The 15554-nt window shown below is 33.8% G+C and overlaps 1 protein-coding gene and 1 long non-coding RNA gene across 9 annotated transcripts in view; one reads left to right on the forward strand and one right to left on the reverse strand.

Annotated features, from left to right (window-relative positions):
• The window catches only part of ADGRB3 (adhesion G protein-coupled receptor B3), a 644987-nt gene that overhangs the window by 245247 nt on the left and 384186 nt on the right, over positions 1-15554 (forward strand). For 4 of the 8 annotated variants that reach the window (XM_070584837.1, XM_070584838.1, XM_070584839.1 and 1 more), the window contains 2 exons: positions 6226-6336; positions 12297-12458. In XM_070584837.1, the coding sequence (XP_070440938.1) occupies positions 6226-6336; positions 12297-12458 (273 nt within the window). The remainder of the gene's footprint in view (positions 1-6225; positions 6337-12296; positions 12459-15554) is intronic. The other 4 variants (XM_070584841.1, XM_070584843.1, XM_070584842.1 and 1 more) reach the window with 1 other exon arrangement.
• The window catches only part of LOC139077378 (uncharacterized), a 63122-nt gene that overhangs the window by 31505 nt on the left and 16063 nt on the right, over positions 1-15554 (reverse strand). Inside the window, exon 2 of the long non-coding RNA XR_011529837.1 lies at positions 5773-5885. This is a non-coding gene — a long non-coding RNA (uncharacterized lncRNA). The remainder of the gene's footprint in view (positions 1-5772; positions 5886-15554) is intronic.

The following is a 15554-nucleotide window of genomic DNA, read 5'->3' on the forward strand; positions in this document are numbered from 1 at the left end:
TATAAAAATTCAATAGTAATCTCAAAAAGAGATGAGGTCATAAAATGTAATTGGATAATACATAAGGAATATTAACAAATAATTCCTACATGATCACAGGCATTGATGGAACAGTGCCTCCAATTTACTAACATTTCCCAGAAGGAAGACAGAATAAGCATAAAAATGATGATTTAAGGGTTTATACCCCAAATTTCCTGGAATCTTTCTAGATAAGATGTTTTATCCTATAATTTTAAAATACATGTTTGAGAAGATCTAGAAAAAAAAATTCATCATTATATTAATTATTTTAAAGTTCCTAGTTAGAATAAAGATAAAATCATTGTCCAAGAGTATATATACTAAATATATTCGATAATTGCTTCCATAAAGTATTGTTTCATAATTTAACAACTTAATTGAAAACTCCTGAACATTTTTAATTTTTCTATAAACATACTAGTAGTATGCCCTTTGACTATTCTGTGTTTTCTCTATTTTTAGAAGTGACATAAAATTACCCATCTACTTAACAGAATCATGGCTAACTATCTAATAAAATCGCATCTGTGAGAGTATGTTGAAAAGTAAGATTGTCTTGTTATTGTAAGAAATAGCATCTTGGTCCCTATATCCAGGTATCTAATTATGGCAATGGAACCAAGAAATAATTTGAAGAAAATAATATCAATTAACTCCTTAAATTTTAATGATAGATTTCTCAGATTCCTAATATTTCTTAATAAGTCTGAATTTATTTTATTTTAAATATTTCTTAATATTTTTAATTTTCTAAAAATGTATTTTATGTGAACATTTTCTGCTATTTCCTAGTTTTTAAAGTAACTGTCATTCTTGACTCCTTTGGAAGTTGTCTTCTAACTGCTTATTCTATTCCTGTTTGGTTCATTCGGAAAATGAAATTTATATAAAAGTATTTTTTTTTTTTAACCAATGTTCTTCAGAATTTCAACTAATGATGTCCAATTCTAAAATTCCACATTTCTAATAGTTCATGCCAGTTCTAGAAATCTATTATCAAAGATACAGACTCCAGGCTTCTCCCCTGTCAGCTCTCTCTTTCCATAAGGCACCTGGCTACAGAGGCGCTGAACCTCTCTAACTACAGAGTGAGAGAATGCAATTTTTAAGTCTGATCACATTTCAAAAAATATTTTTAAAGAATCTCAGGAAACAGAAGGATATGATAATGACTGGATGATCCAGGCTGCTCTTCACTATCTTCATATCTCCCAGCTATATGATGCACAAAAAAAACTTGCATGCAAAATAATTGTGCCAACGCAATTTCCAATAAGTGTAAAAATAAATGAACAAATTCAATAACTTATACTCCTGAGTAAATATGAATCTAGAATGCATTAAATATAATAATCTTATTTCAGAAAATATCTTGTTCCTTCTTAACAGAATTTATTTGTCTACACCACCATAATCCAACCAGATGATAGAAACTTTTTTTCTGCCAACAAGTTATGCATTTAGTATTCTTCCTTGTTATGGTATGACAAATGAAATGTCACTTCAAATGTCTAGATGCCTGGCTTCAAACATGTATTTTCTCTTTAGAGACATATTAGCAAGTCATTGTAGCTAAGGGTAATACATCATTTAGGAAATCAATAGAAAAACTATGTCTCAAGTATAGCTTAATATTTTGATTAAAATAAATAATTTTACATATTTCAAAGGACTAGGTTATGTTCAATGGATTTCTTTGGGCTGTGAGCTTTAGAATATAGAGACTATTTCTTATTAATCTGTGTAACTTTAGTACATAACACATTAAGTAATAAATAAATGTTCATTGACAAATATTAAGCTCTGTTTTAGGGTATTAAGCTTTGTTTAGGTAGTGAGATTTAAGTTCTAAATAAAGTAATATTTCAATTATTTTAATAGTAACCTGAATATATTTGCGGATAATAAACCTTGTTGACAGAAGAAATGTTGACCATCATAACTGTACATAACTAACTTTCAAGGGCTTCATTAAGAATTTTATTTCCCCATCAAACTGTTCACCAAGCAAGTTAAAGACACCGTTCTGGCTAACTATAAACTTGCACTTTGGAGAGGCAATTCTTAACATGAAATTTATTTACGTAATAAATAAATATTGACCCCCAGCTATGTGCAAAGTGGGAGGTGATTTTAAAATTCCTAAGCCATACTTCCTTCCCATAGAAGTTTAAACTCTAGTAAGAGGAATAAGACACTTAATTGAATAATTAAAATGAAAGTCCATTATTGATACAAAGCAAAATATAAATTAAGGGAGGAAGAGGCCGATTACGGCTGGTGGATTAGGAAGTGGTTCATGGGGGTGGTGCTATTGGAGTTGGAGAGGGACTTGAGTGCAGGCATGGCTAGAAGAGTGGGTCTTTCAAGTGGAGGAAGATGAGAGAAAGAGTGCAGAGGCTTGACTGTTTCCATGACAAAAAGTAGTGCAGATTGGCCTTAGAATGTAACTAGGATGTAACTCTGAGAGTTTGATAAGAAGCAATAATGGTCTGGGCTAGGATGGTTTCTGTGGAGATGCAAAGGGAAGTTATCTAACAATGGGAAGTTAGTACTACACTGCAGGATAGAATGCAATCACAACTGTTACCACTTCATCTGATGTTCTGCTAGTCTGTACGTTGAAAAATAAACACATGGTAAAATAACAAATGGATATGTGCGTGTTTTAACTTTTTGATGACTTCAGTTTCACATTATTATAACCCTTGATTGCCAGACAGAAACTACATAACTGACAATTGACTATCAAGAGTCAGTTTTCAAGTCTATTTGTTTCTTAATGATCTACTTATATATTCCCGGATGGGGGGCGAACAGACATAAAGCCATACTTAAAGGCAGTAGATTTTCAAAACCTTTCTTTCACGTAACTCATTGTGTCTCACTGCCAGAGACAACTGCTTTTTCTCAAGAAGCACAGGAAGAATCTATGAGAAACTGTGCCTAAACATGGAAGTCATCTCCAGTCGTTTGAGTTTCATACATGAACACAGTTATTTACCCACCACTTCATTGATACCATCAACACCAAGATACAGCAAATAACCTTGTATTTTCATAAGCCATGCACCATATGTCCATACACAATATTATGCTGTACGTCACTTCATTTGACTTCATAACTTGCTTTTCGTTGCTTTCACCAAAGCACATCATCGTTTTGTTTGGCTATGCTATTTTTCTCATGTAACTAATGTAGTATATTATCTTTGCCAGCTCAGAAGCGTTTGAATACGAATCAACAACCCCCAAAGAACTTATATTGTTCAGAAAGCATAATATGCTAAAGGTTCGCTTCAACCCACGTTCACCACCACATAAGAGAAGAATAGCAAAAATAATAGCTTGTTTTTTCCAAGTCTGGATGATCCAATTGGCCTTTATTTTCATTAGAAGTCAAGAAAATAATATCATCTTTAAAGAGAACACAAATATTTTCAAAATATCCCATTGTGAGATATGGGTGAAACTATAACATCTGTTGTGAAATCTTACCACTGATAACAACCTAAAACAAAGATGATTTTTATTTTCAAACACTTGGCACACGGACATTGGTAAAAGAAACTCCCTTGATCAGATAATAGTTTACATGTTTTGCTTACAAATTTGCATTGTTTTAGGTCTTAACAATAGGTACAGAACATTCAAAAAATACCACCATAGTGTTGTTTTTCCATCTGAGAAAAAGATATAAATTGGTAGTATGTCTTCTGTCTTAGAGGGAATTTAGTTATATCAAAGCCTCATATTAGTTTTCACTTTTAAAGGTAATTTTTCAGATAATATTGACAGTAATAATTGAAAATTTTATTTTAAATTTTTAGTTATGTAAAAAATCTGTAATCAACTTCACAGAGGATTGAAGAATTTTTTAAGTAAGGTGACGCATGATAAGGTGTCAGCGCTAAGCTCATATAACATTGATTATTGATGACAAGTAGAAGTGACTATTGAAGAATATTAAAATTTAATTTGTATTATATGTATGTTTGAGAGATTTAAATCACATTCCAGTCAATAATATGAGATAGTTTACTCAAATACTAATGTCTATTTTAAAAAGTAAGTACTTTGCTTGTTTTTAAACTTCAGAAATCATTAAAAATTGACTATTACACTTTTAAAATCATCTCAGCAGTGTCCACCGACATACTCAGACTCCTGAATTTGAGGATCATAGTTCCTGTACAAGTAAACTATTTATCCTTAGGAAACAAATTGCAGGCTGATATCATGCTGCCACTGAGTTGAAGAATTGTTTCCTTCTAGAACAGGTAATTAAGTTACTTACTGCGTAGTTAAGCAGTTGTAGGCACAGAATAATTTCTTTTAGTATCCTTTGCTCTCCCAGTGCCAAAATGACCTTACTGTGAGCAACAGAACTGCCAACTTATTTACGTAAACACACACTCTGACTTACATGCCCTAAGTTATAGACACACACACAAGCACAACACATATACACACAATTAAAATGATAAATTCAAGAGCACAGAAGGTAAACCATATGGTTGATAAAAATTACTACTGATTTGTTTTGCTATTTCAGATCCATAAAATTTTCAATTATATGTAATATTTTAAAATATTGGATAGTGCATAAGAGTCTAGATATAAACTTTCTAAGTAGTCAATTTCCAAAATCATTAAATGATATGTGATTTGGTACTTCTTAGGAGCATAATGAAATGTGGTCTAAGCAGCACGTACTGTACACACAAATGAATGGGATGAAAGGGTGTTGGCAGTCATGGAAAAGAGTGATGAATTTCACAAGATTAAATCAACTGACATTTTATGAAAGTTTCCATTTCGTGCCTTGGATTTTATCTAAACTGACAAAACAAACACACGTTTAGATTTCTCAGATTTCTCATGGGATGTTCTCTTCGATAGAATATCTGGAAGGAATTTCTGACAAATTTATCTAAGTGCTGAACTTTAATATTGATGTGGGGATTCGCCAGGATGGACAGAAACACGTACTAGTCTTTCCTCACTCCGTAGAAGACAGGACGGTAGAATTAGTGCTTACAAAATGCACTACTTAGTTACACAAAGTTGTAATAATTTAGCAGATTATTTAAAAATTTATAGAAAAAGGCAAAACAATATACTGGCGAAATCGTCCCTTCTCAAATTTTGAACTATTAGTTCTGGCCATATATCTGACTATCATTAGATCGTGTTTTACCCAATCAGCTTTGTCACATATCAAAGACCCAGCCTTAAGGGTCCGGCGATTTTCTTTATGTGACAGAAAACCTCAATTCTCGGCTCCTCCGGAATCCCCTTCCGCTTCCTACAGTCCCATGAGCCGGAACCAACAACTAGTCCATGCGTTAGGATTTGGTTTCATTAAAATTATTTTACATTAACAGTGCAATAAGCATGGTACTCTTGCAGAATTCTGAGCATATGAATTTTTTAGAAATACATCACGTGGAATCTATCCTTTTGTTCAATTTATTTTGTCTCTGAGTTAGACCAGATTTTTTGCCTTTCTTAGGAGGTATATCATTAAAGGATTGAATAAGAGAAACCTGGAGTCATTCTCTTTTTTTTTAAACATAACTTTTAAAAGAACAAACACTTTTACATGCGGTTAGAAAAGAGATGAGGAATTATGTGTGGGCAGGCCAGCAGAGGGTGAAAACTATTTCAGCCACCATCTTCTATGTGCTTTGAAGGACGCCAAGGGCAACCTCGTCTTTGGAAAAATAGTCCGTTAAGAATGTTTACCTTAGAAGAGCTAGGTTATAAGATGACTCGTTCCTCAAGAAGGGGCTGAGAGAGTTGCGGGGGTGATTCCTCTTCAGCAAAGGAGCAGCCATTATGCAGTCAGGATTCTCTCTCTGAAAAACAGCAGTTCACACTGTGGTTGTATTTTTTCTGATGTATTCCTTCAAAACATTGTCAGAAAAAGAGTACACTATTTCTGTTCATTAAGCTGACTTAAAACCTGATGTGTCATTTCATTGACTTGTTATTGTTGCTTCTTGAAACCTCGTTTTTGTTTAGAGATTTTTCTGACGAGTTTAGAGATATTCCAAGCAGAACAGCGTAGCGAATTTAGAATTGTAAATTTAATCAGTAAGTTCTAAGTATGTGTAGGAACATATTGCATGAGACAGTAATGTAATTTGTGAGAAATGTCTACACACAAGCTTTCATATACCTTTATTCTGTCTTTAGAATTTGGAATGATGGGAGATCATACAATTAAAAGTCAGCGACCTCGATCTGTTCATGAAAAAAGGGTCCCTCAGGAACAAGCTGATGCTGCTAAATTTATGGCACAAACTGGTAATACGTTAGTTACATTTTTATATTTATTGTTGTTAATTTAATGAAACCACTGCATGTTTTCATAATCTTTTGCTGCACATTTGTCAGTTTTTGGAGCTGATTTTTTTTTGAGCCATTCTTTTTTGTCACCAGTTAAAGTCCATAAATGAAGTAGCTGTGATCGAAAAGTGCACCAAAAAAATGTGTAAAATTTATTTTGCTTATAGTATGGGACATTTAGGGTTTATATATTATAATTTACTTATGTTAATTAACTACTTAAAATGTATAATTAAACTTTTAAAGAAAGTTCAACAAAGTTATTTCATCAATAATTGATTATTGTAGAACTTTTCAGAATTAAAATTTTAAATAGGACTTCCGATGATGCAACTTAACTATTTAATATGCTGAATATTATTTCAAATGTTATACATCATATAAGTTGTTAAAATGTATGGAAATTAGAAACTTTTTTTAGAATTTAGTATTTTTTTTATTTGAAAAGAGTTATGTAAGCTAAATAATAAAAAGTTGACAGTCTTTGTTAGTAAGCTGTAATCCATTCCGAATAATTAAATATCAACAAAAATGACTTTCTGGTTTATGAAATTTTTAATCCTAGATTAATTAGATTACTTTTAAATGCCCACCTCCAAAAAAATTGTATATATGTAAACAAATAAATGCATTGGTATTTTGGCTCATCATAATAAATGGGCTATAATTCCATCTAGTTACATTGCATGTGGTACATTCTGAGATGAAAATGTGTTTAAACAGTGTTATGAACATTTTCAGCTGTCGCTTTTATTTTGGGAAATTGCAACCTGACTGTTTTATCTATGTCTTTATAAAGTTTTATGCATTTCAATCTAGGTGATCTGTTTTACTATTAATATAGAAGTTTTGAGTACATGACCACCTTTTTGACATGACATTCAGACTGATTTTGATGAAATTCCTTGAAGAATGAATATTTCTTTTACTTCAAATGTTCTTAGGCTAGTATTTGTTCAGAATATTACATTTGAATCTATAAGAATGCAAATTCTTCATGAATTGTGCTCTGGTAATGGGTGAGTAGTAGACTATAATACATTAGTTGCAAGTAGTTCAAAGAATTCTCAAAAGGAGAAAGATATTTAGCAAAAATTCTACAATAAGGATGTATTTTTAGATACACGTTGCAGCCAAATCCAGAAATGAAGAAAACTTGCTTATCTGGATTAGTTTTGGTGTGCCTCCTCATTTAAGAAAAAGTGATTTATTTTTCTACTATTTATTTGAACAAGTCCAAAAGTGCATTGCCAGGTTCAGTCAAATTCTCAGATTTCTAGGTGTATTTTTCTCCTTTACAAGGAGCAAAAGTCTTGACCACTGACCAGAGATTAGGGGGTGTTTGAGTCTCAACAGAGGCACAGGGCGTGGGCTGACCACTCGACCTCCTTCAGGGACCATCTCTTCAGGGCATTTCTGCAAGATTAGAGATGGCCTTCCTTTTGCAAAAGAGGTGGTAGGCATTGTTTTACTGCAATTCCTTAAAATTAGAGTCACTTAAGAGTGAAATGGTGACCTATAGTTTTAAATTTCCAATCATGTAGTAAAATTAGTTTATGCACAAGTATTATGCAATTTGCCCAGGAGTTTTTATACAAATTCTCTTTTTGGATTTGTCTATGACACATACCAAGAAAATTCACAGTTTTCAGCTAAAACTCTTTTTGAAAATTCAAATCACAAGAAACATTGTGTTTTCTTAGTGAGAAATTACTAATTTCTGTTTTCATTTACTCATTCTTTTCCAGACATTGTTTTGTGTTTAATATATAATAATGCATGATTTAGTAAAATAGAAGAAACACTTATTAAATAGATCCATGAGGAGCTTTAAAATCATTTCTCTATATTGTTAACAATAACTCAGAAAAGGCAATGGACTTCAAAACCAAAGCTTTGAAAACATTGATCAGATGCTTTAATTGATGAATAATAGATGTTTATTATTTCATTTTACACCAAAGATAGTATAGGCAAATATAAATAAATACACATATAATACTCATTTCAAATTTAAGTTACTATGATACTGATAAAAAACTGGAAAACTGCATTATTTTAAATAGTTTTTAAAATACATACTTTGACACTAGGTAATTATAAAACTGAAAAGAGAGGGTTTTTTCTTCCTTAAATATTTTCTGAGATTATACTTTCTTTACTTCTTCAGGTAGTTAGTCTGAATAAATACAGCTGTGTCACACAATAAAATTTTACAAAACTTACATTTTAGTTATAAAACTTTTCCATTTGTCTTTCAGACCAAGAAATAGATGTTACATATAAACAATGATAAACATTTGCCAACGTTAATTTGAGGACAAAGAGTAATGCAATAGAGGTAAAATCAAATAATAAAAGACAATATAATATGTTTTTTATGTTAGTCATGAGAGAAAACAAAACAAAAGCTGTCAGACTTTATAATTTAAGAATTACTTCTCAAAGTGAGTAGCCTGGCCTCTTCAATCAATATGATCAGTGAACCCTGTATCTAAAAACCAAGCTTTCTATAAAGTAATAAAGTGAGTGGAAATCCTTTTTAAAAAGAGGAACATTTGGTAAAGAAGCATTACGTGATCAAAATAACTTGATCATTTTGGCCAGTCCAATAATTGAGATAAGCTAGTTTGAATGTCAGTGGACAATACTCCAATAGCTGAGGGCACAGTCTGTATTTATGGTCAAGGGAAATGAAATGAAGTAATCCGATATAGATATTTCATGTAGACACCTAAATTAAGTGCCAATAAGGTGGCTTAAGACATCTTACTTATGCTTAGTGATGCTTTTTAACATCATAGTCATCAAGTGGTCTTATAAACAGATTTAGAAAAGTCCTCTTTTGTTCCAGTGGGGAAAACAGCCTACATTAGTAAGATATAGCATATTATCTAAAACACAAAAATAAAATGAAAAGTTCGTTTCTAATTTCATGATTTTAACATGCTAGCAGAATTTCGTATTATTTTGTTTAAGATTTAAAATGCTCTCTCATACATTATCTCATTTAATCCTCACAAATAGATTTTGAGGTAGATGTGTACTCATTTTATTGAGGGGTTCAGAGAAATAAAGTGACTTTCTCAGTCACAGAGCTGATATGCAGGAGCTCCCCTCCAGCACAGGTCCTCTGACAGTCACCGCAGCGCTGGTCCATGTCCCTTGCATGTTCTGTGCCAGGGTCAGAGCCTTACTGGTGCCATGGGTCCTGAAGATCTCCAGAGGATGTGTCGTCTGCCTTCTCAATTAGGAGCTGAGGAGCCAGACGAGTGTGAGCCATCACTAAAGACACGTTTATTAAAAATAGTATACTTTGTATTATTCTTTACCATTTTAAAATCAGTGAGTTTTTTTGAAAAGATAACTTCCTTGTAAAGTATATTAGGTATTTCTCACAGTGACCCCATGCTCTTGACTAGGACAGCCTTCACACCTCTTGGAAGGAGGAAGTGGCAGCATGGAAATCATAGCTATTTAGTGGAAATCTCACTTGAAACTATAGCATTTGAGATATAATGAGGTCATTTTGGAAGGCAGGCGAGTATTTAAGTGACAAAATTTGATTCATAATTTGAAGGCAAATATACGTCTTATTCATTTATTTATTTTGTTTTTCGACAACAAAATGAACCATCCGTTTGTGAGAGCGTGAAGAAGGCCAGTGCTGAGCACTAATTATCAGCCTCTCGTAAGCTGGCATCATTGCGTAGCCATTCAGCATCACTGTAGTATCATACATTCAGAAGCAACCCAGATCTTTAAGTATTTGCACAGAAATACATTTAAAAGTCGATCATGATTCTGATTCATTGCTCAGTTTAATGAAAACATTTTTTTGTGCCATCATAACAACGCAAGAGTAAGAGAAGGATTGCTTTTGTGGAAAAATATAACTAATTGTATTCATAACCTTCATCATTTTACTTATTACAGAATTCACGTTGTTCAAGGTTTCCTGTTTTTAATTAATAACATACAATCATAATATTTCTACATCACTTAATCTCATCACAAACACAGGCTGAAATATCAAAAGAAAAAAAATGGCATTATATTTTCCCTAACTTTCAGCTTAAATTTTTCACTGCTAAATATGTATGTGTATGTATACATATATGTGTGGATTTTTTTAAACTATTGTCATATTATTGGGTTTCTGGAATAATAATTCTTAATCTTGATAGAGTATTCTTTAATGTAAAACAACATATTATGAGGTATGGCTTTAAATATTATCCAAATGGTCATCCAATAACATCTTTATCAATTAGTTATATATAAATTGGTGAAGGCAAAAAAGTACTGAAATAATCAAGAGTGATCTCCACAGAACTTCCAGGACAAACACTGATCACTGAAAAGAAGTCCTATTTAAATTAATATGTCACTCTGATTACCACTCTGTGCCCTTGTGAGATATATCCAGTTATAAATGCACTGTAATCTCTGCCTCTGGATGCATAATGCAGACCAATATACGAACAAATGCTTCATATTCGTGCTGCCCAAAGTGTGGTGGGCAGACCGTGCTCGTCTGTGAACTAGTTGTTATGGGTCCTTGAGGAGACAAGAAGGTTATGCCAGAACATAAATACAACTGCTTTATCAAGCACATGTTTTATTTCAGCTGACATTTTCTTTTGCAAAAAAATTCTCAGTGAAGAAATGAGCAATTGAGTTATGTTCTGGTCCAACCTCCCTCTGTCCTGGAGAACCAGCTTGTGGACCAGCTACCTTGAGTAGCACTTCAAGTAAATTCTAAGTCATTTACTAACCTTTCGAAAAAGATGGATAAATGGATTATCGTATTCTATCCTTTGCATTCTAACCCCAAGGCAAATTCTAAACAGAATCTATAAAATAAAAGTTGCTCCTTGCTTTATATAATCAGTGATACAAAGTTTTCAGAAACACTTCACCTGTAAACTTTTTCAAATTTAATTTAAATAGTTCCTACTAGCAGGTAAATGGCCCAATTTCGTATTTGGGCAAAAGCAACTGCAAATTTTCAAGTCAGTGTTAAAAATCTATCCTCAACATGATGCCAGAATAGAATTAGAAGCCCATCGTGGTGGTCTTAGAGATGCTTCACTTTCAGTCTCCTTGGGACATGACTTTGTATAATAACAGGAATTAGACGTGCTTTCAGTGTGAAGCTAACTCCAAGAAAGCTAATGGATTCAGACATTCATTGGCTTTTTAGGGCCCTATTTTTGAGTACATTATGGTTCCATATTGAGTTAACAGAAATCATAGAGGAATTTTCCTTTATTTCAAATAAAAATCGCCTCTCTAAATCATGGGGAAAATTGTGAGCAGCAGATTTTAAATTAAAAAGTTATCACAAAATAAATAGTTGTCATAGGATGAAAAAAAAGTGGAAATTTCACTAAGAATAAATTATAAATGTGTCAATGTTCAACACAATAAAAATTAGATGTGCCAAACTCCCAGTCTCCACCTCCCCCAGCATTGCAAGGAGGTTTTGCAATAAAAGATTAGGGAAGGGTACCTCAACATATTCCTGCTCACCAAAGCCAGAGTAAGTTTAGGAATACGTTTTGCTTTCTCTCTCATCAAAGTACAAAACCTCAAATTGGCTTGAAGAGCATAGCTTCAACATTCCTTCTTATTGAAAAATGCTGACTGGTCCCTTCCTAATGGCCATAGCACAGTGGAATTTGTGAAGAGTAGTTTTGCTAACAAGGTTACAGCAAATTTGGACCTTGCGTCAGCATAATATGTGTCTCTCTTTGAATTTCTTTTTCTCTGGAATGTTTTCTTGTACCTTTTTATGTACTGTCATATTTTTACATTTAAATTATTCTTGCATGTCATAATTTCAGTTTGGTATAATGCTTACTCGATGAATCTTCAAGACAGTATTTCACGTTTATTTGTTGTCTTGCACGCAGGTGAATCTGGTGTGGAAGAGTGGTCCCAGTGGAGCACATGCTCAGTTACTTGTGGTCAAGGGTCGCAGGTGCGAACCAGAACTTGTGTATCACCTTACGGGACACACTGCAGCGGCCCATTAAGAGAATCAAGGGTTTGCAATAACACTGCCCTCTGTCCAGGTAGTGTTAGCAACAACTACAACTGTGGATGTTATTGAACTGTGTCATGCTACGCATTTGGAGCAATTGGTTATTTTCATATGAACTGGGTGTAGGCATTTTAATTAGAGTGGATAAGTGTAATTCTTATTCAACTGTGAAATTTTGTTATGTGTGTGATTATTTCTGCTTTCAGAGCAGTCAAGAAATTGCATAAGTGGTTCCCTACCCACTGCAACTATAAGCTTGAAATTTCTGTATCTGCTTCTAACCGTATTTAAGGTTCAGATGTCTTTCCTTGTTTTAGATGGTGAAAATGTTCAATTGAGTGTTTGAGGAATAATGTAATTTGCCAGCATACTGGGAATATGGTCTGTCCATTGTTTAAAGCAGTGGTTGATATGGTCTTTAAGGCGGTTGGCTATTTTCCTAGTACTTATTTGACCCTATCAGGGAAAATAGTGCCCCTGACCAAAGGAATTTTTGTTAATTTATTTCATTCAAGTGATGCCCTCCTCAGAGCCATCCACTACTTTGTAAACTTAAAAGTCTTTCATGGGAAAAAAAAATCTTTCATGTTAAACAGAGCACAGCGCAATAGTTTGCCCACTTAGGGTCATATTTTCCGTGTAGCATCAAAATTTTGTTCTCAGTTGATGTATACATCCATATTATATGAATTTCTCCCTCTCAGACCACTGACTTTGTTATAAAAATAAATACTAAAGGAATCTGGGCTTTATTTCAAGTTCAAAGCACGTGATGTTGTGAATCTCCAGGTTTATATTTTTGATCAACCATTCAGTGGATGGGTGATGCAACCGTATAGACCACTGCCGTTAACCCTGGACTTGCAGTCAAAGCCTTTCCAGAGGCTTCCAGAGGGGTGGGCATAAAGAAAGGGGCTGGCAGTGCAACCACCTTCCATGCTAAATTGTGCTTAAAAGTGTTCTGGTGAGTTCTATCTCCAGAGATGGCTGAATCTGCAGGTGCCAAAAGCAAGAGCAGAGAATGAGAGGCCTGGGGGAAGGGCAGGGGTGATCCCACTTTCCCAGCGGAACAGGCAAGGGCAACCCATTAAAAGACAGTCTGCAGGAGCTGTTGTTTACTGGGGACAGAGTTTTGATTTGCAAGATGAAAAAGTTCCAGAGATCTGTTTCACAAAAATGTGAATATGCTTAACGCTACTGAATTGTATACTTAAAAATAGTGTGGATGATAAATTTTATCTACTTTTTATCACAATAAATGAAAAGACAATCTGGAAAAATGAAAGAGAAAGGAAGTGGTGGGCAGAAGGTGGAGGAGGAATGATGTAAGAAGATGGGATACTCCTTTAGAAGAGAATTGGGAGATAAAGCAGTAGATGAAGGTAGATTAAATGGTATGTGGGGCAGAAAGCCAAGAGGAAGTAAGACAGAAGGAGCAGGAAAAGAGCAATAATTCCCACCAAGAACAAGCAAAATTCAATGAGAGTCAGTGGGAATTAGATAGATGAGAAAGAACATCAAGTGAAAAGTGAAAAGATTTCGAGGAAAAAATGCTTCAGGAGGTCATGGACGAGGGAAGATAGTGAAAAAAGGTGACAAAAATGGAGGTTGTGGAATAAAGAGATTCTAGGTACTTTAGACAGGAGAAGGGAAATGAGAGAGGGAGCTGGGGTTTTTGGAACTATACAGTTTCTAAATTACGTAGGTAAAATGACCTCACAAGTAGACGCTGTGGGTTTTCAGCTGGGTGTGGGTAGACTGTGTTGTCTGGACTAGTACTTAAAGCTGGCCCCCTTTTACACTATTTATGTTAAGGGTCCCAGACTTCCAGGATCCAGTCCCCTGTCCTGGGCAACGAGAAAAGCGTCAATAGAGAATTAAGCTGGACTTGACATGGTATAAATTTATCTCATCAGCATCCTTTTGAATAGTCAGGATCCTGTCAACACACAAGGAGAGAGTCTAATGGCAAATGGAACTCCAAATGGAAGTCTGAGTGGGTGTCCTCCACTCACAGCTTCTCTTCCAGCCACTGATTGTGCACATTCATATGTTGACCTATGGAAGTCTCCATCCTTCTTCCAGAGGATGGGTTAATCCCTTCACTGGGCACAGAGAGCATTTATAGTGGGCCCAGAGGGCTCTCCCTTTCACTCTTTGCCGGTGTCCAGAAAACTGAAGAATATTCTATGACTATAAAGTTTTCCTCAATTTCTTGGACTTCCTACCCGCTGAAGAAGTACATACTAGTTACTAGTTACGAGTCCTCTTCACCTTCATGTACATATTGGTTTGCCCTTCTAACTTTGGTTAAATAGTACTGATGATAAGAAATATGTATCTTTTAGTCATTGTTGTAGTTCAAATGTTGAGCTAAAGAGCATGAAAAGTTTTTTTTATTTCTTTTTAATTTTCTAAATACGAAGAATAGTTTAGAAACTTCATTATTTTACAAATGTAGAGTAAGTATACCATATAGGACATTGGGATATCTTTCAGATGGTTATTCTATTTGTTGAAATATTTTGTGTTCAACATTTTGTCCAGGTATTTGCCATGTTGGTAAATATGTATTTACTTTTGATACAATATATTGTGAAAATAGTGACAAAAAGTGAATTAAAAGACTTAAATAGTAACAGTGTAAATATCTTTCCAAAATAATACTTTAAATTTCCAAGGAGAAGATTAGCTCAGAAATCTGTAACTTACTTGTCACACTGTGGATACTCAAGTGTATTTGGCATTTAATTAATGAAAATGACACAAGGACAAACAATATTAAAGTAACTTTCTACAAAATATGTGGAATGGTAGAAGCAGAACTTTTATTTATTTGCACTTTATTAAAGGCTAATCAATAATGTTATAAGTTAGTTATCCTTCACTCGTATTATTCGCATTTCAAAAGAAGGGTTTTCTTAATTAAATTGCATAATAATGTGTTACATCCAATATAGATCCTAAGATATCCAGCCTTTTACAGAATTGTCACTTTGATATTATATTCTCTTCAAAAATTCTTATTACTCAGAGAGGAAAATGAGAGGTATAAACAGAAAGTAAACTGAGAAAAGCAGAGAGCTACAATAAATTTAGTACTTACTGTCGTGATTTCTGACTTACA

Source organism: Equus przewalskii, chromosome 19 (genome assembly GCF_037783145.1).
Source record: "Equus przewalskii isolate Varuska chromosome 19, EquPr2, whole genome shotgun sequence".
Taxonomy (NCBI): domain Eukaryota; kingdom Metazoa; phylum Chordata; class Mammalia; order Perissodactyla; family Equidae; genus Equus; species Equus przewalskii.